Source organism: Quercus robur, chromosome 10, assembly GCF_932294415.1.
Source record: "Quercus robur chromosome 10, dhQueRobu3.1, whole genome shotgun sequence".
Lineage (NCBI taxonomy): Eukaryota > Viridiplantae > Streptophyta > Magnoliopsida > Fagales > Fagaceae > Quercus > Quercus robur.
The window spans coordinates 49568275-49594287 of NC_065543.1; the positions used below are offsets into that span (position 1 = coordinate 49568275).

A 26013-nucleotide genomic window follows, 5' to 3' on the forward strand; every position below is an offset into this window, starting at 1 on the left:
GTAATATTGAGTGAACCAAACGCCCTCTAAAATGAAAATTGAAGTACATCATAATTTTTATATAAAAAAAAAAAAAAAAAATCATTCTTCATGATGGAGTCTTAAATCAAGGTAGTGTGTAATTTTTTTTTTAATTTTTAATTCAAGTTAGTATGTAATCAAACCAGGATTTATTGGTGTTTAATTTTAAAAATTGTCAAGGGTCTTTTAATTCAATGATATTGGCTAGTCTTTTTTATGGGGAGGACAAGTTGCAAATTCCTTCTTCCACATAACCATTTATCTAAAAAATTTTAAAATATTCCATAAAAAATTTAAAAATTAAGAAAGAGGAAAAAAATATATTAAAATATGAATTTAGTATCAAACATGCCCTAAATTCCTTACATATATATAATTATATTTTGTTTGTTTCGTTGGAAAATACTTTCAAAAGTTGATTTCTTTCCTTACTTGATTATGACCCTAAAAATATACTAGACAACTTAAAAAAAAAAAAAAAAAAAAAACTATTTGAGTGATTGAGAGCTTGTTTGAATTAAGCATCACTCATAACTCAAATTCAATTCCCATAACTCATTTCTTTATCTATATTTTTTCACTCGCTCTAGAAATAACTTGTTTAGTTTCATATTATGATGCATTTTTCTATAACTCAAATTTTTGCATAAAGTGGTGGGGCCTATTGAAAACCCATAACTCAAAACTCAAAAACATATAAATTGTGTTTTCAGTTTCCATGACTCAAACTCAAATTCTTGAATAACTTACGAAAACTCAACTAAAAAATCAGTTCAAACAAGTTGAATTTCGATGTTATTTTTGAGTTTTGGGTGATCCAAACACCCTCATACACTATTTGTTATAATTCCATATATTTCAAGCAAAACAAACGGTGCATTAAAGAAAAACCGGTAAAGAACAGTAAAATAACTGTTTTTTTTTTAATTAAATAAATTATTTAATATAACAGTAAAATAACGGTTAAACCAACTAACTTTCAAAAAAACCCAAGCATTGAGATGCAATAAAAAGATAGCTCTCAAAATCCATCCAAAATAACAAAGCAGTCATTGCTGCTTCTCTGCTAAAATCTTGTTCATCCATATCTCTCTCTCTCTCTTCAACCATGCCATCCGACCCTTTTCTAAGACTTTCGTTGCTTTGTGTTCAATCAATAAAAGTTCACGTTCGAACGTTTTGCCAACCCGTGTTTGCTTAACTCGCGTCACGTGCCACTCTAAATGATCTTTATCATGGAATTGAGGTCCACGGACCCTTTGTGAAAATGGGTGTGTTCCGGTTATGAAGGCTTTGATTGACATGTATGGTAAATGCGGTGCATTAAAGAGGACACATGGAGTGTTTGATGAAATGGGTGAAAGAGATTTGATTGATGAGATGCCAGTAGGGAATGTGGAAATTTTTGGTTTATGTAGAGATAAAGGTATACAGCGCGTGCTATTTTTTTAATAGGATGCTGGAGAAAAATGCTGTTTTTTGGACAACTGAGTTGGTAGTGTGAGCACTGTGTGGACAAAAGGGTTTGGCAACAAATGAAGGAGAGAAGTGTAATTAAGCTTCATGGGTGCAGTTGGGTTGAGATTAATCGCAAAGATCATGGAAATGAAATCAAGAACTGAAACCTTAAGGGACTTATAGCAAAACTTTTAGGGCTATAGGAAGTGTGCCACAAGTCATCATTGATGTGTGAGAAGAAAACTCTTGCTGTTTAAAATTCATGGAGGGGTTAGTTCTTTCTGATTGTATTTAATCTTCTTCTTTGCAAAACATTGGATTCTGTTCTCATTTGTGTGTTTTTTTTTTTTTTTAATTTATTTATTTATTTATCATTGGACGTCCTTGGCAGGTATTAATTTGGTTATCAATGATCAATTTTGTTAACTCAGGAACCGTGAAGATACCAAGGCAAACTAGTGCTAATATTTTTGTGAGCCTAAGGATTACATATTGCTCATATGGAGGTAATATTTAATGAGCCAGCTTCCTCATGTTGTACTATTTATTGGATGTAGTTATGTGGCTCAAGCACTGGGATTTCCTTATGTAGGATGTAGCTATGTGTACTGGGGATGTTTGTTATTGATTGTTTGCTTTAAAATCTCAGTTTAAGAGAGTTTGTATAGTGTTGGTACCTTGATTTCAGACAACTTGAAAGCCTTGGTCATAGTATCTAGAAGATGAAATGTATAAAAGGGTTCCTTTGTCTCATGTTTATAGGCTCTAAAGTCTAAGAGTCTTAAGTGAATATTCTGTTTTTGAAGCAATATTATAAGGGGCATATAAGGTCTTTCACTAAAAACTTTTTCCTTAATGGTCCGTTTGGATTGAGAGAGAGGGAGGGGGAGTAGAGTAGAGTAGAGTAGATTTAACACAAAATTAGCTTATTTTTAGCCAACACTACTCTACTCTCCTACACTCCCTGTCCTTCCCCCCTCCATCCAAACAGGTCATAAGTACTGGGACTTGGAAAGTTTGTCTTAGGAATTTATGTTATTCTACAAAAGAATAATGGTGCTTCTCTGGGATGTTCTAGAAAGATTTACCTAAATGGATTTGGTAGGGGTAGATGTAATTGAGAAGGAGAGAAATGAATGTTAGGATGGTCTTCAAAGAAAACTGCATTTTGCAGTTTTTGTATCTGATAACTGAAAAGGTCCATTACCCTCTGTTTATTCTGGCAAAACAGGTTCATTGTTTGATGGCAGAAGATGTCATACGGCCCTAACTTTTCAGCAATTTTTATGATGTTCATTTGTGTCACTAGTCACTACAATTGTTTAGATGCTTCTGACTTGCATTCTAAGATTTCTACTAAGATGATTTAGCTTGCCAACAACATTTTCTTCTCGGCTTTTAGTCTATTTGTTTATGTACTGTTTTTTAAAGCTTCACCTTTTCTAGATACAAGTATACTTTAACCAACTTTCAGCAAATAAGCCTCTAGCAAAAAGCTCATCCAAATGGCCACAAATGGATCCATTCTATAGGATTTTTAGTTATGAGATGTCTTTAACATTAGTTCAGCAAGTAAATGATGTTGTTATTATCTATAATTTCTATCACTATGTGTTTGTCTCTAATGATTAGTCATTACCATAACAAATCTACTACTAAGTCTCGTAGTGTTGTATACTTTATTTTAGTAGCAAATGAACTCATCAACATTGTTTTGGTTTTATTTCAAAGAGTTGTGTATAGAAGACCATCATCTAATGGAACACTGCCTTACAATATTTTCAATTCATCTGCCATCTTTAACAGAGTTGTTACTTGAACATTTTTTCTTTAAACAAGGGGCCTCACATCAGTCAATTTTGTCATGTATCTAATTCTTTGTTATTAAATATATATAGTACTTGTAACGAATTACATATATTCATGTATTTGCAAAGAAACTATACTGCTGAACATCGTTAACAATCAACCGAACTGCAGAAATTGTGGTTACTACAGCAAGTAGAGAAAAAAGAATAATGTTGGACCAATGCCACACCTTCTTTTCTAGTTTGGCTGTCTTTCCTTTGACCTGTCACAGGGATAGAGTAAATATATTTAGTTTTACTTATTGCTTCTTTAATATCTTTCATAAGTAAAATCAAAGCAGTCCAGAAAAGGTTAGTTACCTTGAGAAAAATCATACTTGGGAACACAAAGGTTATAGGAATGAGCGTAAATGATCCAAACAAGTTCACAAAGTCCCCCATGAAAGGAAAAGCTGCTGTCACGAATGTGTTAAAGGAGAAGAGGAGTGCTCGCACATAGAATCTACGTTTGATGTTTTCTTTCGAATCCATGCTCTCATCAAGCTTGAGGAACTTAGTATCAAGGGTCTCATGAATTGGTGCAAGAAACATCTATGTTCATTATCAACACAATGAATCAGAATTCAGTTGAGAGTTCCCCGTTAAGTCATTACAGCAACTTAATCATAAGGACTGTTCATATAGTTTGCTATCTTTTAGCTTTTTGTGGGCTTTGAATTTTGTGTACTGGAAAAAATTATAATTGTAACGTTTCAACACAGCATAAACTTTAAGTAGAAGCTTGGTAGTAATAATAATAGAAATTTTGCAAAAGGCTTTATGGGGGTCCTTTGCCTTGAAGGTCAAGTTCTTTAGTAATTTTCCCATAACCTAAGGCTTACTAGAAAATAACTTAGTGGTCCGTTTGGATTGAAGGAGAGGGAGGAGGAGTAGAGTAGAGTAGAGTAAATTTAGCACAAAATTAGTATATTTTTAGCCAACTCTACTTTACTCCTCTCCACTCCCCCTCCTTCTCACTTTCATCCAAACAGGCCCTAGAGGTGGCCTTTCCTGTCCTGAGTATGGTTAAATCTGAGCTTAACCTTAAAAAGAAATTAAACTATATATCTTACATGCTGGGAGACTATAGACTGTAGAAAGGTAGCAAAGTTGATGACAATCTTGACCCATTTGGGACCGCTTAGCTCTTCAGGAAGGTATGTGGATACCGCTGAACCATAAGCCCAGTAACCTACAATGCTTACACCATAGTAAACTAAGAGCCCTGCAGTGTATTGAGTATATAAGGCTTTTCTCATGTTCTCAACTGCTGGCTTGCGCAAAGTTGACTGCAGAGTGAATATAGAAAGATTAATTGCAAATTATAGATTTTGAGATGAACTTCCTCTTCATAATCTGTCTACATTACTATAGTAACCTGTATTTCGAGTAGCAAGCCAGAGGTGTTACAGACAATAATGGCTGAAATTGCACCAAAGCCATTGAACACCTTGTCTACTTTACTTCCATGAATCTTATAATCTTTGTTTTTGTTAGATCTCCCTGCCCAAAATTGCAACAAATTATTGTTTAAGCAAAGCATGTAGATGGTAACAAAGCTTCCACAATGCAAGATCATTGTTAAAAACATTTCATGGGCAAAATAGGCCAAAGGCAAAGTATATCTACCGTCCTTAACTAGTACCACCAGAAGGATGATAATGTAAGTGAAAGTGAGGATGGTAGAGATTCCTAGCCATCTTCTCATTGCAGACATAGTTGGAATGAGAAATGCGAATAAGAAGTAGGCTGCTCCAGTGATGATGATGTAATATTGGAGCCTCAAGGGTGAATCACTAAATTCTGAATTGATCTCCTGCTTCCAGTGAGACATTCAAGAATTGGTACTTCAGTACACAAAAACAAGCAACATACAATGTTTGAAATTATTAATTACCTTAAGCGCTTTACCACCAAGGAGAATGAAACCCATGTTTCCAAGAAGAATTGTCAAGTATTGGAACACCCAGGTGATATAATACATTTCTCTGCCTTGAAAACAAAGAAACAAGTAGTTTAATGCCTTGTATTTGACTCTTTTGACAACCAGGACATTAAAGACATATATCCTTGTAAATTTTTGTTGGTATGTGATAAAAACTTACCAAAAAGAAAGCCCATGAGATCTCTGTATCTAATGAACCTCTGGCCATTGATGAAGTGAAAAGCAGCCAAGAGCCAGTTAGCATAGGCAGTGTAGAGACCCACAACAACCAGACATACGATACCCCAAGTCCAACCCAGAGGCACCAACATAAGATTTGAAAAACTCAATATGTATCCGCAGTTGAAACTTGTCACCAGCAGCAACCCAACTTGTTGCCAGGAATCTATAAATTTATATCAATTAATGGTAGTGAAGAAATAAAACCTTGATGCATTTGGAACCTATTTAAATAGAGTAGGGCTTAATATAATCCTTTTTATATGACTAACATGAAGAATAAAACAAATTCAGTGGACTCATAAAGCCTCGAGATAAATATTGGTGTATAAAACTGTTAATCTCTGAATATAGAGAACATACCATTTTTATGCTTTTCACTATTCGTTATTTGACTTAGTTCTATGCTATAAAATCCACTTAAGGCCTTTTATCATACAGAAGAAACAAAACTTAGAACAGATTCAAATAGAAGTTGCGTAAAAACAGCTGAGAAGAAACCCAGATGTGGAGGAATTAGTATAATCTCAATATCTCATGTATAACTAAACATGAAGTGAAAATCCAGTTGAATTGAATATAAAGAGTAAACATACCATGGTCTATGGTATGAGCAGATGTAAGACCATTTTCATGTTTTACACTGCTCATTATTGGACCTTGTTCAGTACTGAAAGCTTCTATATTACTTGTTTCTTCCTTTGTTTCCATTGCTCCTATAATAGTTGCTAGCTACCTTGGATCCCAATTTATTTCTGAGACTTAGTACAGGCTTTCTTCTAAATGATAATCATGGTGAGAGTAGACTTTCTAATTCAGGAACTCATAAATGTGACATCAAGCTGCTGTCATTAGAGAAAGTACTTCAAATTATTGGACTCGGGGAGTCCAACTTGACCGATCGGTGAAAAGATATACTTTTTAATGATACAAAATTTTTACAGTACTTCTTAGAACCGTTGATAGACTTAGTTGTTATGGGTGTTTAAGAAAAGTAGTCTCAATCTTGAGTCTATATGAAAAATATGTTTTTCCCAATCACACTATGACAATTTAACAAATTGTGAAAAAGGTTTTGTCTTAACTGTTAAAGTATACCGTATAGGCGTATACACTAATCGCAAACTTACGTGGTGCGTGAGAATATAAATATTATATAATGGGGTATAATATATCATTCTTTTTTCTTTTTTTTTGTGTGTTTGATTAATATTTTTTTAAGGTGAACCATATTCTTCTAACTTTTATTGTAGTGTATTATATTTGCCTAATATACAACTAAACTTTATAAGTTTCAAATTATTATTTAAGGAATAAGAAAATTATCATAATAATCAAAACTCATCACAAAATTACAATGTTATCTTAATTAAAATTAAAATGAAACCAAAGGAATAAAAAATAGACTTTATAATTAGTGGGCATATTCAAATTCATAGCCATGTAGATTATGTTTTGATATAAATTCAAATTTCTATTTCCAAAAAAAAAAACTAATTATTAACTCAAACCAAAATTCAACCAAAGCTATAAAAGAGAAAGAGAATACTTTTTGATAGGAAATTTAAAAAAAAAAAAAACACACACACACACACACAATACCGAAACACATTAAAAAAAAAAAAGAATCATCAACCTTAATTAGAGTTATAAGAAAGAACAAAAATCCACCAAAAGAAAGGAGAGAGAGAGAGAGAGAGAGAGAGAGAGAGAGAGAGAGAGAGAGAGAGAGTACTCACAGTTTCTGTGAGACAAATATGGTCTGAATGAGAAAAACGATATCAAATTTATACAAAATAAAATGGAGAGAAGAAAAGTCAAAATATAAGGAAACAAAAAAAATGAAGTGTAACAGTAAAATAAAGAGTTGTGGGGAGATAAAGAGGCAAAAAGAAATATGAAATGTTGGAAAAAGTGTAAGCATAGGTGTGAACTAATAGGGAGAGAGAAATTTTTTTTTTTTTTTTTTTTTTTTTTTTTTTGAGAATAGGGAGAATAAAAGTTTAAAAAGAGAAAAGAAAAGATAAAAAATAAGTGGATAATGTGGCTACTAATGTAGCTCAACAGAAGTATAGCAACAATAAATGTTACGCTTCAACTTTTAGATATATATATATATATATATAGAGAGAGAGAGAGGTGTGAATGAACATGAAATATAAATAAAGAACTTGAAATTTTTTTTAAAATTTAATAAGAATTCGATAATTAATATACATAGTAAGACTAAATCAATTCTATATACTTAAACTTTGGCGTTAAGTGGTGTCTTGACACAGGAGTGCCTGAAACTTTAGCAACCCCAATCGAAAATCATATATCTAGTCATCTTGCATTTTTCAGGCTGATATCAGTTGGGTCCTCCATAGTGGGACCCATATAAAGAATTTTAGATTTTTTTTTTTACTTCAATAAGAATTTGAGAATTAATATACATAGTGGGACAAACAAAAAAAATCTATATACTTTATTGGCAAAAAAAAAAAAAAAAAATCTATATACTTAAACTTTGGCATTAAGTGGTGTCTTGATATACAAGTGTCACAAGCCCAATTGAAAATCATATATCTAGCCATCTTACATTCTTCATGCCGATATCAATTGGGTCCTCCATACTTTCCTGGTACCATGTCCTTGTATTTGATATTAAAGTAAAACTTAGAAACAGCTTAAGTGTTGTACCTTAGGTTTTTTAATTTAATAGACATAGATCAAATATGAGAAATATTTTTTAAAAAAGAATTAGAGAATTTTCTCAAAAAAAAAAAAAGAATTAGAGAATTAATATAGCACAAGTAATGTGTTGTATTAAAGTCTTAATTAAAAACTCCCAAGGTAATAACTCCCCCAGAATGCATTATGCACTGGGTGGGCTCCTGGGTTACATCTATTAAGCTTTTTTATATCCATTAATTTCTTTCACTTTGTTTACCTTTTCAAAACCTTTTTAAAAAACTAGCATTATTCATAATTTAATTTATTGGGTTTGACAAAGATTCCACGTGCTGTCCTAGTGTCCTCTTATCATTACATAATCAGGCGTCAAACTCGGCTTCCATGCGTGCCCACTTGCACCCGAGTTCATGCATTTTTTTTTCAATTTCATTTTAAATCTTATAATTTAGAAATAATCAAATTAAATCCTATAATTTCAAAAATATTAAATTAAACCTTAAATTTTTGAAAAGCAATAAAGTAAACTTTTAAAATTGGTACATCACCATTAAATAAAGATTTACCATTAAAAAAATTTAAGTGAATTTCAGTTAGTTCATTAATAAAAAAAATTTATGGTCAAATAAAATATATGAAAAAATAAATAAATAAAAAGAAAGAAAAGACGTAGATGTCGGACTAAAAGATGGCTGATGGTGAAAGCTATGAAAATCGAGGGGTGGCCTTTGCTTGGGATGTTGGAATAAGGGATGTGATAGTTGAAAGTGATTCCAAGATAGTGATTGACACTGTTCTAGATTTATATACTCCTCCTACGGTTGTCTTTAATGTTCTAGTTGGTCTAGCTCACAAGCTTATAGATTTTAGATCAGTTCAAATCTCCCACGTTGAATAACAAGACAATAAACCTGCACATTTATTGGCAAAATTTGCCAAAGAAATAGATAATATCGATAATTATGTGACATAGATAGAGGAAAATTCATCACTAATATATATATATATATATATATATCGAGAACCAAATTCATCACTAATTAAGTCAATTGTTGCTCATGATGTACTAAATTTATATTTTTCTTAATAAAGTTATAAGTTTCTTAAAAAAAAAAAATAATAATAAGGATGGCTGATGCAATTGGGGACAAATTTCCAACGTAACATTGGAAAGGAATGTATTGGCGGGCAGTAGAACAAGATGTGTACGCATTGTTCTTAGCCATTCATTTACAATTTTCAAAAGATATTCGAAATTTGTTTCTAATCAAAGGATTAAAGGAAAATACAACTTTTTTGTTGGGGTGGATTGAAAAGGTTGATTTTGGAAACAGAATGTTTTTATTGCCTCTTGTGCAGAAAGTATTACATCAATTTTGATTCTAAACTTTAATTTTTTTACTTTTCAAAAGTTTAGAATTTAATTTCGTACCTTTTGAAATTATAGGATTTAAAATGAAATTTAATATACATTTTTTTTTTGGGGGTCATAACATCATCGTAACATGGCAGCTCTTTTTTAATACATGATAATGTTCCATAACTATTTCAACAGCTATTGAGTCAGAACTTTTGTTTTTGTTTTCTAAGAATCATTGAGTTAGACTTTACCATCTAAAGTTGTTGAAGTAAATATATATACTATGACTTATTCTTTAATGTAAGTTAGTGGAAAGCAACGTAGTCCAAACTAAGACTAAGCCTTAAGAAGCTGGACTGTCTTCATTTTGTACACGTATTTTGATTTTCAAAATATTTCCTAAAATAATACAATTGACCACGTGGATATATGTATTAGACGATAATTAGTTATTGTGCACACGAAAGTGACAAAATTCTACAGAATGGTCAATTGTGTTATTTTACATACTACAAGGATTTGAAAAGTCAATTTTGTTGCACAAAATATGTCTGTTTGATAATGACCCATATCACAAGAGGCCTCTTTGCATTTAAACCTTATTTTAAATCAACACGGATAGAAATATATTACACTAATATCTTAAATATCATGCCTCACCAACCATTGTAAGATATTACTTTACTAACATTTTAAAAAAATTGGATTAAATATAATAAATCTGAACTAGTATAATATAACTGATTGAACATTAATATCTTTAACACGTATATATTATATGGACTCGGTTCAAGTTACACATGTTGTAACTCTAAATAATGTTATACAATTATATTTTAAAAGTTTCATTGTTGGATTTTATATTCTACATGTTCTTAACATGTATGTCAATTTTCTTGTTAATCATTTGTTATTTATTATTTGATCTATAAACTTATATTTTATACATTATTTTAAATTACAGAAACTTGATTTTAAACAATTAATTGATAACATGATTATTAATCTTTAATCACATTAAAATTTTACAAGCATAGAGATCGAATATAGGAAAATAATGTGATTTAATGGTGGATTTGTTAAAATTTACATCTAATTTAAAAAATAAATAAAATGATTTTATATTACTATTTAACTTCAACCAATCTCTCTCTCTATGTGTATATATATATATATATATGCCCCCACCATTGTAAAGTCTTATCGTTTTGAATGTTAATTGGGATATGCACGTAACTTTATTTATTTATTTTCTTTTTTGAGAAGGATATGCACGCAAGCTCATGTAAGTAAACGACACCATTTTGTGGGAGACCGATATATATCGGTGATGACAGAACGAGTCGGCCATTCAATTGATTCGATAGTACTGGACTCCAATTTCAACATCTAGTTGCAGCTAATTTTGATTTGGTAAGAAAAAAAATCCAAAACAATGAACAAGTTGGCAATAAAAAAATCTAGGAAGAATTTCAGTAAAAGCTTTGGCCTATCATGGGGTTTGGCAGTTTGTATAAATATCACTAACCTGTTATATACATAAAATATTGAATTATTCTATGATTTATTTTGTAATGCTTGCATCTATTGTGATGTGTTCTATATCATATTTTTATAAACTTAATTTTAACAAAGCATGATGATGTAGGAACTGTCAACAGTACCAATTAAAAAAGAATTGAAAAAACCCACCACATTTGTTAGTCAAACATGCACGAATTAGAAACAACTTTGTTACTTGGATTGAGGAGAGTCTATGTTTTATAGAATCAGCTCTTTGCTATGATATAACTTTTGTCTTTTGAAAGTTTCAGCTTCTTATAAAAAAAATAAAATAAAAAATGAAAAAAGGGGGGATTCCAAACTCAAATTCCTAGTTTTTTCTCAGACTTTCTCTCCCAGTCCTTATTTAGGTTTATGTATGTTCATAAGACATAAGTTTTTAAGGTAGAATGGCATTCTTCTTTAATTCTTAGGTTTATTTTTATTGGTTTATTGTCCTTAAAAAAATAAGATGGGCAAGAAGTGCAAGTAAAACCTTTTTTTTTTTTTTTAAGGTGAAGTTTTAAAGAATTGTTCATAAGCCAAATAGCTGAATAAACAGAGGTGGAATTGGTAGGGAGGACAAAACTTAGGTACTGTTCTTTAGATTCCTCTTTTAAGATTTAGTCATGTGGCTACTTAATTAAAAAATACACTTCCATTCCATGAGAAAAAATCCACATAGCATAATCTTAAAAAAAAACCTAATGAACAACACCTAAGTACTGTACTTAAATCTTGCTCGGTAGGGAATATGGCAAATGAGCACATAGTATACTATAGCATGCATATTTATTAATTAATACTAGTTTAGCTAAAATTGAATTTTTGAAAGCATTCAACTTTTTAGAGCACTTAGACCATTCCCATCAACATAGGTAATTGAATTTTTTAGTTAAAATATAGTTAGCTCAGCCCAAAATGTACTCCATTACACCAGCTAGCATATTTATTAATTACTTGTTTAGCTAAAATTGAATTTTTTAGAGTACTTAGAGCATTCCTCTCAACATGAATAATTGAATTTTTTAGCTAAAATCTAGTTAGCTCAGTCCAAAATGTACTTCATCACACCAGCTTGTGCTTGTCAAATTTCTTGAAAGATACAATATCTCATCAAATTTGATTTGGTACCATAGATCACCAAATATATATTAATGGTTATGGGTATGGAGGATATTTCACCCCAATTTATTTTGCTCGACTTGTATGTCTCATGTGGGTTTTTTCAACTTTTTCCTACCTCGAAAAGGGAATGGGATGGGAATTTAGGGAAAATTTTTGCCTATACATGTGGGCAAAATAGGGATGGGTTTTTCTTGCTCAACCACCCTAAGCCACTGCATCATCCAAAGCCTCTGCTCCCATCACCTAAAGCCCTCACAATCCCAATCACCCTAAAAAATAAAAACTACAACACGTAGTTCTTTTTTCTTTTGAATGTTCATGTTCACCCAAATATATGTACCCTTAAGAGATTGATATACATATAACTGAACTTTTATATGGTTTAAAAATACCCCTAAACTTTACGTTTAATAGGAAAAAAATTTGAGAACAATCTGATAAAAATATATCTCCAACTCTACTTAAAATACCTACAAAATAGGACACTCTCCTACTAATTAATGTCTTCAAAACAAACTTATCCAAAAATAAATATTTAAAAAGGAAAAAAGGAAAATTATGACACTAAACCATAAAAATAAAAAATAAAAAAAATAAAAAAGAAAAAAAGCTTCATCACACATGCAAAGTGCATGTGATGAGGTTAGTACTATTAATAACAGGATTTTTTGTTTGGTTTTTAATATTTTGCAAACTAAAATACCCTCACACAAATTCTTAAACACTCTAAAACACCCTTATCTTTTAGTTCAATAATTTTAAATTTAAAAACACAATTGGATTAAAAGAGTAATTTACTATTTTTAAAAGAGTTCCTAAGTTTTAGACTTTTAAACTTTTATCAAAATCCTAAAAATTAGAAAACTATCTTTATCTCACTTTTAAACATTATTTCACTAAACCTAAAATAAATAAATAAATAAAAAAGAGCCATATGGCACACGCAAAGTGCGTGTGATGAGTCTAGTACTATTAATAAAAGGATTCTCTGTTTTGTTTTCAACATTTTGCGTACTAAAATATTCTCACACAAATTCTTAAACTTTCTACAATGCCCATATCTTTTAGTTAGATAATTTTATTTTTAAAAAAGTTCCTAAACTTTAGGCTTTCATAATTTTCTCAACTCTCACATAGAGAAAAATCCTAAAAATTAGGACAATATCTTTATCTCACTGTTAAACGTTATTTCACTAAAAAAAAAAAAAAAAGCCTCATCGCACATGCAAAGCACACGTGATGAGGCTAGTGAGGAAATAAAGTTATTCGTGACAGCATAGTTCAATCCACTTGTCTATTGTAGACAATAATTTTTATTATTTCTATTTTATGGTAAGAAGGGAGGTGATGAAAAATGATCTCTAGATATGACAAATTGACCGAAAAATGATACACCTAGCCTCAATTAGTAGGAATGAAAGCTTAGATTTGTTTAGTTCGATGATTATAATATTTGAGGGGAAAAGGGATTGTGTAATAGCACTTGATGTTGGAGATAAATGAGAGATATTACTTGACTTTTCTTTGGAATTTACACAAAATGATATTTATCAAAAGAGGTGGAAGAGACGAGACGTGAATTAAGTCAATATCTTGAGACAAATCGTGTCATTTACAGTTTGTCCGATGTAGTTAGACAAATAATTTCTGTAGGTTGTTTCCGGGATACAACAACCTAACTACCTTGCTGATTATCCTTGCGAGCTTACACTGCTCGTAGGATCCTATAATAACTCTTATTTCTCCAAGTAGTGGTCACGACGATTCTTCCACCTTCCCTTTCAATTTCTCGTCCTTCTGGTTTCGTCCAAGGAAATTTCTCAACTTTCCTTGCCTTATGAGATTCTCAATCTGCTACTTTAGGTCAAAACACTCGTCCATATCATGCCCATGGTCTCTATGGAAGCGACAATACTTATTTCTATTACGCTTATTGGGGTCTCCCTTCATTTCCTCCGACCATTTCAAGGAAGGATCGTCCTTGATTTGCATAAGGACTTGCTCAAGCGGCATGTTCAGTGGCGTGTATTGTTGACTTCGTGCTGAAGGACCAGCCTTCTTGCCATCTCAGTCTTTTTCATCTTCCATCCGTCCCTTTTTTAGACGAGGGGCTTGCTCAGAGTGGCGCATGGGGTTTGCTTCCATTCTCTCAACTCTCTTCCTCTTCTTGGCTATGATCGCGTCTTCTAGATTCATAAAGTTCTGGGCTGAATGGACAAGTTCAGCCATGGACTGAGGCTTCTTCTTATAAAGCTTGTGGATGAACAAATCAGAATTAACCCCATTATGAAAGGCCACCAATAGTAGCTTATCATCCACCTCATCCACTGTCAGGGCTTCCCTGTTGAAACGAGTGATAAAGGACCGTAGGCTTTCATTCTCCCCTTGTTCTATGGTCAACAGGCTGGGCGAAGAACGCTTGTGTCTCTGTCTCCCAATGAAGCTATTAACAAACAACTTGCTCAACTATTCGAAAGAACTTACCGAATTCGGGGGTATTTTACTAAACCACACTCATGCCGGACCTTTGAGGGTGGTAGGGAAGGCTTTACACATAATTTCATCCGGGACCCCTTGAAGGTGCATCATAGTTTTAAAAGTAGCAATGTGATTAAATGGGTCACGCGTTCCATCATACGAATCCAAGGAAGGCATCTTGAATTTTGGAGGCAAGGGGTGACCATTGATGGAAGCCGTGAAGGGGGAGTTTGTTCGGTGAACTAGATCCTCTACTGGATTTGCTCTTCTCATGTTCTCCCTCATCTCATCCATAACCTTCCTCATCTAGTCAATCTCTTTCACCAAGTGTGGTACTTTTCTTGATGTAGTGCCCTTTGATTGGCTTTTAGGCTCAGCATTTCTTCCATCTCCCTAACTCTGGCCTTGTTCTTCTCCATATGCCTCATGCCGTTGCCTCCTGAGATTAATCTCCCTTGTCAGTTCTTGGTTCTGGCGAGTTAACTCTGCCATAGCGACTGCCATGGATTGCACATGTTGAATAAAGGATGGTTGCATGGCGAGCGCAGATTGACGATCGTGGTAGGGATTTCTTGACGCATCCCTACTCTCTTGATGGCCTAGACTAGTAGCCCTCAATCTTGTCCGAACCATTGCAGCCTTTTTGTCGGAGAAAGGAATTGTAGAACTCAGAAAATCTAACAAAACTATTTTCCACAGACGGTGCCAACTGATGAATACAAGGAAATCAGTAGGCTGAATGTCTCGAGCGTTGATGATCTCAATGTTACTTGTAATGTCCTAAAAAAGTAAACAAAAAATCAGAGGAGACCGAGGAAGACTGGTCAAGAATCCTCCAATGGTAAAGTCAATATTTTTTGGAATTCCAATTTGTCTGGAAATGTCTGAATACCTTACCCTTATATAGTGCTTGTCTGAGGCAGTTATTTCTCCTACCGTTGTGGAGTTCGGAGGATTCGGAGGTAACTTCCATAACCGCCATGGAAGTTACATTATTTGGGGTCTGTTTTCCACAACCGTTTATTGGGGGAACGGTTTGTAGCCTGACAGGAAAACAGAGGTTGCTTCAAGGAACATGTTCAGGACGTAAGGTGCTCGTCCAACCGACTTTACGGACGAACGGGCTTACCCTTGGATGAATATGCCCTATGCCATCCAACTTTTCCTTAGGACGAGCCATATGGACAAGTTTAGAAGTTGGTCTATTTTATAACACCATCATATATATATATAATAAAATAGGTGAAGTTGAGAGAAACTCAAATTAAAATTCCAAATTAGAGTTCCAATTTTGTGCCATGTGTCCTAAATTATTTATTCTTAAAGAGTTTTATTTCTTAATTTTAGAATCAAATATGGGACTATATCATAAATATTCATCCAAGTGAGTTATTAAGTACAAAAACCAAAGAGTTTAAAATATATGAATAGTAAAAAAAAAAGTGTTTCACAATAATAATAAAAATGGTAAATTTTATAGCTAATAATATCCTTACAAATTTTTTTAAAGAGTTAACAAAATATAAAAATGACTATCAATAGTATTTAAATTATATATATAAGAATTATATTATGCATCTTATTGTATATCTTTAAGCGTATCCATTCATATGCATAAGGTTATAAGCTAGTATATATAAATAACTTATAAACTCGAATTGTTTTTAGTTAAAAAAAAAAAAAAAAAAAAAAACCTCATAGATATAAAATCATTCAAAAATTATGTTTTTTTTTTTTTTGGTTTACTTATATTAGACTTCTCATTTTTTACACTAAATTAACTCATTTGGCACAAAAATTAAAAAACTTAGATTAGATGGGACACATGTAGCAAAATTAAACTCTAATTGAAATATAATTTTTACATTGAATTAACTCACTTGGCACAAAAATTAAAAAACTTAGATTAGATAGAACACGTGACACAAAATTAGACTTTAATTGAAATTTAATTTTAAATCTAAATGGATTTTCTCTTAATTTTACCTACTACTACTACTACTACTACTATTATTATTATTATTATTATTATTATTATTATATAGATAATAGATTTATAGATTTCATATATTTCAAGCAAAACAAATGGAGCAATAAAGAAAAACCGGTAAAGAACAGTAAAATAACTATTTTTTTTTTTAAATAAAAAATTTATTTAATATAACAGTAAAATAACGGTTAAACTAACTTTCAGAAAACCCAAGCATTGAGATGCAACAGAAGATAGCTCTCAAAAAAAATCCAAAATAACAAAGCAGTCATTGCTGCTTCTCTGCTAAAATCTTGCTCATCCAAATCACTCCCTCTTCAACCGTGCCATCCGAGCCTTTCTAAGACTTTCGTTGCTTTGTGTTCAATCAATAAAAGTTCACGTTCGAACGTTTTGCCAACCCGTGTTTGCTTAACTCGCGTCACGTGCCCCTCTAAATGATCTTTGTCATGGAATTGAGGTCCATGGACCCTTTGTGAAAATGGGTGTGTTCCGGTTATGAATGCTTTGATTGATGTGTATGGTAAATGTGGTGCATTAAAGACGACACATGGAGTGTTTGATGAAATGGGTGAAAGAGATTTGCTTGGCTCGCGGGGAGGATTTGGACCATATGGTGAATGCCTGCGATTTGATTGATGAGATTCCGGTGGGGAATGTGGAAAATGTTGGTTTATGTAGATATAAAGGTACACAGCGCGTGCTATTTTTTATAGGATGCTGGAGAAAAATGCTGTTTTTTTGACTACTGAGTTGGTGGTGTGAGCACTGTGAGGAGGACAAAAGGGTTTGGCAAGAAATGAAGGAGAGAAGTGTGATTAAGCTTCATGGGTGCAGTTTGGTTGAGATTAATTGCAAAGATCATGGAATTGAAATCAAGAACTGAACCTTGAGGGACTTATAGCAAAACTTTGAGGACTATAGTAAGTGTGCCACAAGTCATCATTGCTGTGTGAAAAGAAAACTCTTGCTGTTTAAAATTCATGGAGTGGTTAGTTCTTTCTGATTGTATTTAATCTTCTGCTTTGCAACACATTGGATTCTGTTCTCATTTGTGTTTTTTTTTTCTTTTTTTTTTTTTTTTAATCATTGTACGTCCTTGGCAGGTATTAATTTGATTATCAATGATCAATTTTGTTAACTCAGGAACCAGGAAAGATACCAAGGCACACTAATGCTAATATTGTTGTGAGCCTAAGGATTACATATTGCTCATATAGAGGTAATAATGACCCAGCTTCCTCATGTTGTACTATTTGTTGGATGTAGTTATCTGGCTCAAGCACTGGGATATCCTTATGTAGGATGTAGCTATGCTTACTGGGGATGTTTGTTAATGATTGTTTGCTTTAAAATATTGGTCAACAACCATCTCAGTTTAAGAGAGTTTGTATAGTGTTGGTACCTTGATTTCAGAGAACTTGAAAGCCCTGGTCATAGTTATCTAGAAGATGAAATTTATAAAAGGGTTCCTTTGTCTCATGTTTATAGGCTCTAAAGTCTAAGAGTCTAAGTGAACATTCTGTTTTAAGCAATATTAAAAGACACATATAAGGTCTTTCACTAGAAAATTTATCCTCAAGTGTTGGGACTCAGAAAGTTTGTCTTAGAGATTTATGTTATTTTACTAAAGAATAATGATGCCTCTCTGGGATGTTCTAGAAAGATTTAGCAACATGAATTTGGTAGGGGTAGATGTAATTGATTGAGAAGTAGAAAAATGAATGTTAGGATGGTCTTCAACGAAAACTGCATTTTGCACTTTTGTATCTGATAACTGAAAAGGTCCATTACCCACTGTTTATTCTGGCAAAACAGGTTCATTGTTTGCTGGCAGAAGATCTCAATATGGCCCTAACTTTCAGCATTTTTTATGATGATCATTTATGTCACTAGTCACTACAATTGTTTAGATGCTTCTGACTTGAATTCTAAGATTTCTACTAAGATGATTTAGCTTGCCAACAACATTTTTTTATCGGCTTTTAGTTTATTTGTTTGTGTACAGTTTTTTAAAGCTTCACCTTTTTAAGATACAACTACACTTTAACCAACTTTCAGCAAATAAGCCTCTAGGCAAAAAGCTCATAAAATTGCCACAAATGGATCCATTCTATAGGATTTTGGGATTATGAGATGTCTTTAACATTAGTTCAGCAAGTAAATGACATTGTTATTATCTATAATTTCTATCACTATGAGTTTGTGTCTAATGATAGGTCATTACCATAACAAATCTACTACTAAGTCTTGTAGTGTTGTATACTTTATTTTAGTAGCAAATGAACTCATCAACATTGTTTTGATTTTATTTCAAAGAGTTGTGCATAGAAGACCATCATCTAATGGAACACTGCCTTACAATATTTTCAATTCTCCTGCCTTCTTTAACAGAGTTGTTACTTGAACATTTTATCTTTAAACAAGGGACTTCACATCAGTCAATTTTGTCATTTATCTAACTCTTGGTTATTAAATATATATAGTACTTGTAACGAATTACATATATTCATGTATTTGCAAAGAAACTATACTGCTGAACATCGTTAACAATCAACCGAACTGCAGAAACTGTGGTTACAACAGCAAGTAGAGAAAAAAGAATAATGTTGGACCAATGCCACACCTTCTTTTCTAGTCTGGATGTCTTTCCTTTGACCTGTCACAGGGATAGCGTAAATATAATTTAGTTTTACTTATTGCTTCTTTTATATCTTTCATAAGTAAAATCAAAGCAGTCCAGGAAAGGCTAGTTACCTTGAGAAAAATCATACTTGGGAACACAAAGGTTATAGGTATGAGGGAAAATGATCCAAACAAGTTCACAAAGTCCCCCATGAAAGGAAAAGCTGCTGTCACGAATGTGTTAAATGAGAAGAGGACTGCTCGCATGTAGAATCTACGTTTGATGTTTTCTTTTGAATCCATACTTTCATCAAGCTTGAGGAACTTAGTATCAAGGGTCTCATGAATTGGTGCAAGAAACATCTATGTTCATTATCAACACAATGAATCGGACTTCAGTTGAAAGGTCCCCGTTAGGTCATTACAGCAATTTAATCATAAGGACTGTTCATATAGTTTGCTATCTTTTAGCTTTTTTTGGACTTTGAATTTTGTGTACTGGTAGTAATAATAATAGAAATTTTGCAAAAGGCTTTATGGGGTCCTTTGCCTTGAAGGTCAAGTTCTTTAGTAATTTTCCCATATCCTAAGGCTTACTAGAAAATAACTTAGAGGTGGCCTTTCCTGTCATGAGTATGGTTAAATCTGAGCTTAACCTTAAAAAGAAATTAGATTATACATCTTACATGCTGGGAGACTATAGACTGTAGAAAGGTAGCAAAGTTGATGACAATCTTGACCCATTTGGGACCGCTTAGTTCTTCAGGAAGGTATGTGGATACCGCTGAACCATAAGCCCAGTAACCTACGATGCTTACACCATAGTAAACTGAGAGCCCTGCAGTGTATTGAGTATATAAGGCTTTTCTCATGTTCTCAACTGCTGGCTTGCGCAAAGTTGACTGCAGAGTGAATATAGAAAGATTAATGGTGAATTATAGATTTTGAGATGAACTTCCTCTTCATAATCTGTCTACATTACTATACTAACCTGTATTTCGAGTAGCAGGCCGGAGGTGTTACAGACAATAATGGCTGAAATTGCACCAAAGCCATTGAACACCTTGTCTACTTTACTTCCATGAATCTTATAATCTCTGTTTTTGTTAGATTTCCCTGCCCAAAATTGCAACAAATTAATGTTTAAGCAAAGCATGTAGATGGTAACAAAGCTTCCACAATGCAAGATCATTGTTAAAAACATTTCTAGGACAAAATAGGCCAATATATCTACCGTCCTTAACTAGTACCACAAGAAGGATGAGAATGTAAGTGAAGGTGAGGATAGTAGAGATTCCTAGCCATCTTCTCATTGCGGACATAGTTGGAATGAGAAATGCGAATAAGAAGTAGGCTGCTCCAGTGATGATGATGTAGTATTGGAGCCTCAAGGGTGAATCACTAAATTCTGAATTGATCTCCTGCTTCCAGTGAAACATTCAAGAATTGGTACTTTAGTACACAAAAACAAGCAACATACTATGCTTGAAATTATTAATTACCTTAAGCGCTTTACCACCGAGGAGAATGAAACCCATGTTTGATAGAAGAATAGTCAAGTATTGGAACACCCAGGTGATATAATACATTTCTCTGCCTTGAAAACAAAGAAACAAAAGTTTAATGCCTTGTATTTGACTTTTTTGACAACCAGGACATTATAGACATATATCCTTGTAATTTTTTGTTAATTTGTGATAAAACTCACCAAAAAGAAAGCCCATAAGATCTCTGTATCTAATGAACCTCTGGCCATTGATGAAGTGAAAAGCAGCCAAGAGCCAGTTAGCATAGGCAGTGTAGAGACCCACAACAACCAGACATATGATACCCCAAGTCCAACCCAGAGGCACCAACATAAGATTTGAAAAACTCAATATGTATCCGCAGTTGAAGCTTGTCACCAGCAGCAACCCAACTTGTTGCCAGGAATCTGTAAATTCATATCAATTAATGGTAGTGAAGAAACAAAACCTTGATGCATTTGGAGCCTATTTAAATAGAGTAGGGCTTAATATAATCCTCTTTATATAAAACTGTAAATCTCTGAATATAGAGAACATACCATGTTTATGCTTTTCACTATTCGTTATTTGACTTAGTTCTATGCTATAAAATCCACTTAAGGCCTTTTATCATACAGAAGAAACAAAACTTAGAACAGATTCAAATAGAAGTTGTGTAAAAACAGCTGAGAAGAAACCCAGATGTGGAGGACTTAGTATAATCTCATGTATAACTAAACATGAAGTGAAAATCCGGTTGAGTTGAATATAAAGACTAAACATACCATGGTCTATGGTATGAGCAGATGTAAGACCATTTTCATGATTTACATTGCTCATTATCGGACCTTGTTCAGTAATGAAAGCTTCTATATAATTTGTTTCTTCCCTGGTTGCCATTGCTCCTATGGAGTTGCTAGCAACCTTGGATCCCAATTTATTTCTGAGACTTAGTACAGGCTTTCTTCTACAATGATAACATGGTGAGAGTAGACTTTCTAATCCAGGAACTCATAAATGTGACATCAAGCTGCCGTCATTAGAGCAAGTACTTCAAATTATTGGACTCGGGGAGTCCAATCTGAGCGATCAGTGAAAAGGATAGATGTATGAGTGAACATGAAATATAAATAAGAGAAATATTATGTTCATAATATTTTCACTACAAATTATAAAAGGTATGTTATTATTAGTTTTTATGGGTGGGTAGAAAAGCAATTTTAAGTTGTGAATTCAAAATTAAAACCAATAACTACTTGCCACATATGATTTGTTGTGAAAATATTGTGGATGTAGGAGTGTCTGAAAATTTGGCATTAAGTGGTGTCTTGACATGGGAGTGTTTGAAACTTCAACAAACCCAATCGAAAATCATATATCTAGTCATCCCGCATTCTTCTTGACGATGTCAATTGGGTCCTCCATAGTGGGACCCATAAAAATAAAGAATTTGTGATTTTTTTTTAATTTAATAAGAATTTAAAAATTTATATACATAGTGGGACTAAATAAAATCTATATACTTGAACTTTAGCATTAAGTAGTGTCTTGACACAACAGTGTCTGAAACTTTAGCAAGCCCAATCGAAAATCATATATCTAGTCATCCCGCATTCTTCATGATGATATCAATTTGGTCCTCCATAGTGGGGCCCATAAAAATAAAGAATTTGAGATTTTTTTTTTAATTTAATAAGAATTTGAAAATTTATATACATAATGGGACTATATCAAATCTATATACTTAAACTTTTGGCATTAAGTGGTGTCTTGACATAGGAGTGTCCAAAACTTCAGCAAGCTCAATCAAAAATCATATACCTAGTCATCCTGCATTCTTCAAGCCAATATCAGTTGGGTCCTCCATTGTGGGACCCATATAAATAAATAAAGAATTTTAGATTTCTTTTTGATTCAATAAGAATTTGAGAATTAATATACATAGTGGAACTAAAATCAAATCTATATACTTTATTAGCAAAAAAAAAAAAAAAAAATCTATATACTTAAACTTTTGCATTAAGTGGTGCCTTGACACAAGAATGTCTAAAACTTCAACAAGCCCAATCGAAAATCATATATCTAGCCATCTTGCATTCTTCATGCCGATATCATTTGGGTCCTCCATACTTTTCCGGTATCATGTCCTTATATTTGATATTAAAGTAAAACTTAAAAACAACTTAAGTATTATACCTTAAGTTTTTTAATTTAATAGACATGGATCAAATTTGAGAATTTAAAAAAAAAAAAATGAATTAGAGAATTTATATAACACAAGTAATGTGTTATATTAAAGTCTTAATTAAAAACTCCCAAGGTAATAACTCCCTAAGAATGCATTATGCATTGGGTGCGCTCCGGGGTCACATCTATTAATCTTCTTATATCCATTAATTTCTTTCTCCTTGACCTTTTAATAACTTTTTTTTTTTTAAATTAGCATTATTCATAATTTAATTTATTGGGTTTGACAAAGATTCCACGTGCTGTCCTTATCATTACATAATCAGGCGTCAATGAGTGTAAGCTCTTTCTTCTGTGCGCAAAAGTAGGCTTATATGCGTGCCCACCTGCCCCCAAGTTCCCGCATTTTTTTTTTCAATTTCATTTTAAATCTTATAATTTAGAAATAAAATAATCAAAATTAAATACTATAATTTCAAAAATATTAAATTAAACCTTAAATTTTTGAAAAGCAATAAAGTAAACTTCTAAAATTGGTACATCACCATTTAACAAAGATTTACCATAAAAAAAATATTTAAATAGATTTCAATTAGCTTATTAATAATAAAAAATCTATCGTCGAATAAAATATATGAAAAAGAAATAAAAAAAAAATAAAATGAAAGGAAAGACGTAGATGTTGGACTATAAGATGGCTGATGGTGAAAGCTATGAAAATTGGGGTGGCTTTTTAAACCTTAAATTTTTGAAAAGCAATAAAATAATTTTCTAAAATTGGTACATTACCATTAGACAAAGATTTACCATAAAAAAATCTTTAAATGGATTTCAGTTAGCTTATTAATAATTAAAAATCTATCGTCGAATAAAATATATGAAAAAGAAATTAAAAAAAAAATTAAATGAGAGAAAAGACGTAGATGTTGGACTAAAAGATGGCTGATGGTGAAAGCTATGAAAATCGGGGTAGCTTTTGCTTGGGATGTTAGTATAAGGGATGTGATAGTTGAAGGTGATTCTAAGATAGTGACTGACACTGTTCAAGGTTTATATACTTCTGCTATGGTTGTCTTCAATGTTCTGGTTGGTCTAGCTCACAAGCTTAAAGATTTTAGATCAATTCAAATTTTCCACGTGAAGTAACAAGACAATAAACTTGCACATTTATTGGCAAAATTTGTCAAAAAAATAGATAGTATTAATAATTATGTATTGCTGTCTGCTGATTGAGTTAGTTGTTGCTTATGATATATTGAATTTATCTTCTTCTTAATAAAGATAAAAGTTTCTTATAAAAAAAATTTTAAAATAGTAAGGATGGCTGATGCAATTGGAGACAAATTTCCAACGTAACATTGGAAAGGAATGTATTAGTGGGCAGTAGAACAAGATGTGTACGCATTGTTCTTAGTCATCCATTTACAATTTTCAAAAGCATATTCGAAATTTGTTTCTAATCAAAGGATTAAAGGAAAGTACAACTTTTTTGTTGGGGTGGATTGAAAAGGTTGATTCTGGAAACAGAATGTTTGTATTGCGTCTTGAGCATAAAGTATTACATCAATTTTCTTTTCAATTATGGTACCTTTAGAAATAATAGGATTTAAAATGAAAATTTTTTTTTTTTTTGGGTCATAACATCATCATAACATGGCATCTCTTTTTTAATACATGATCATGTTCCATCGCTATTTCAACGGCTATTGAGTCAGAACTTCTGTTTTTGTTTTTTAAGAATCATTGAGTTAGACTTTACCATCTAAATTTGTTGACATAATTATAAAAATACTATGACTTATTCTTTAATGTAAGTTAGTGGAAAGCAACATAGTCCAAACTAAGACCAAGCGTTAAGAAGCTGGACTGTCTTCATTTTGTACACGTAATTTGATTTTTAAGCACCGACTGTAGAGTCTCAAATGACCACTTAAAAATGAATATTTAAATTACCTAATTGGTGGCACATTGTTTCTCAAAAGAAAAAATTGGTGGCACATCAATTTGTAATCTCAATATAGTAAAAGTTGTAGTACTTATAGCACTACTAAAAAAAGATAAGGTGTAAACGTGTTGATTTATTGAATGCATTCTATTGGCTAATGGAGGGGGTCTTAATTATTATTTTTTTGTGAAACAACCTTAATAAAAAAATTAAGACATAAATTAATATTATATTAATTAATAAAGGAGGGGTTAGACGATTGCCTAAGTTGCCTATATGATAAAGATAGTCCTCTATGGTATGTGACATTATCAAACACATTTTATGTATTACAAAATTGTCTTTTTAAATCCTTGATAGTATTTAAAATAGAGTGTAGCTTCTGTCTAGTGTCCTGTGATACTAGACCCGTTGCGATTATGATACCTGTCCATTTTTGGACACGTGTCATGATCGCAGTGGGTCCAATGCACTGGAGGCACTGGACAGAAGCCACTGGACAGAAGCCACACCCTTTAAAATAAGGGTAAAACTAAGGTATAATTCTTTAGGTGAAATACCTTTTGATGTTTCTTGGAAAATCAGTAGGTTGGATGATGCGGATTAGGATGATGTGTCGGACCTGAAAAAGAATTGACAAAAGTCAGAGGAGACCGGGGTGACCGGCCACAAATCCTCCGATGATGAAGTTAGTTTCTTTCTTTAGGAAATCTGAAATTTCAAGATTCTAGGAATATTGTCTAGAATGAACTTACCCTTCTTCACAGGAGTAGAAGTGTTTATATAGGTCGATGTAAGCGATTATTTCTTATAACTTCCCCTATTATTAAGGAGTCTGTAGGATTTGGAGTCAACTCCTGTAACTGTCGTGGGAGTTATGTTTCTTTGACTATCGTTTCCATAACTGTCGTTGGAAATGGTTCATCACAAAGAAACCTAATTCCAAGTGTAGAGCTCGTCCGTCCAAACGTTTCTAAGGACGAACAAGCTTCTTAAGGGACCTCGTCCATCTAAAAGCTTCTAAGGACAGACGAGGTCAATAAGGACGCCTGGGACAATCACTACATGCGCTTTGTTCGCCCTAGTTGGT

The 26013-nt window shown here is 32.6% G+C and overlaps 2 protein-coding genes and 1 long non-coding RNA gene across 5 annotated transcripts in view; 1 reads left to right on the forward strand and 2 right to left on the reverse strand.

Annotated features, from left to right (window-relative positions):
• LOC126701880 (proline transporter 2-like) overlaps positions 1 to 6457 on the reverse strand; it is a 37955-nt gene extending 31498 nt beyond the window's left edge. The window contains exons 1-8 of one of the 2 annotated variants that reach the window (XM_050400306.1): positions 6087 to 6457; positions 5432 to 5656; positions 5224 to 5318; positions 4956 to 5142; positions 4705 to 4829; positions 4400 to 4615; positions 3648 to 3878; positions 3518 to 3550 (exon numbers count right to left, since the gene is read on the reverse strand). In XM_050400306.1, coding sequence (XP_050256263.1) covers positions 3518 to 3550; positions 3648 to 3878; positions 4400 to 4615; positions 4705 to 4829; positions 4956 to 5142; positions 5224 to 5318; positions 5432 to 5656; positions 6087 to 6201 — 1227 coding nt within the window. In that variant the 5' untranslated portion in view covers positions 6202 to 6457. Of the gene's footprint in view, positions 1 to 3328; positions 3551 to 3647; positions 3879 to 4399; positions 4616 to 4704; positions 4830 to 4955; positions 5143 to 5223; positions 5319 to 5431; positions 5657 to 6086 lie in introns of those variants that run through there. The other variant, XM_050400305.1, reaches the window with a different exon arrangement.
• LOC126701883 (uncharacterized) lies at positions 997 to 18478 on the forward strand. 2 transcript variants are annotated; one of them, XR_007647548.1, is made up of 3 exons: positions 997 to 1267; positions 17122 to 17652; positions 17768 to 18478. It is a non-coding gene; the product is annotated as an uncharacterized LOC126701883 (long non-coding RNA). The 2 variants fall into 2 exon arrangements; XR_007647547.1 differs by lacking the exon at positions 997 to 1267 and having other exon boundaries at positions 16854 to 17652.
• A 614-nt stretch (positions 18479 to 19092) lies between these two features.
• On the reverse strand, positions 19093 to 21877 carry LOC126701881 (proline transporter 2-like). Its single transcript, XM_050400307.1, has 8 exons — positions 21577 to 21877; positions 20995 to 21219; positions 20789 to 20883; positions 20521 to 20707; positions 20278 to 20402; positions 19973 to 20188; positions 19419 to 19649; positions 19093 to 19320 (listed from the first exon to the last, which is right to left on the reverse strand). Exons 1-8 carry the CDS (start codon positions 21689 to 21691, stop codon positions 19171 to 19173), a joined length of 1344 nt encoding a protein of 447 aa, XP_050256264.1. The 5' UTR covers positions 21692 to 21877; the 3' UTR covers positions 19093 to 19170.
• Between the last annotated feature and the right edge of the window lie 4136 nt (positions 21878 to 26013).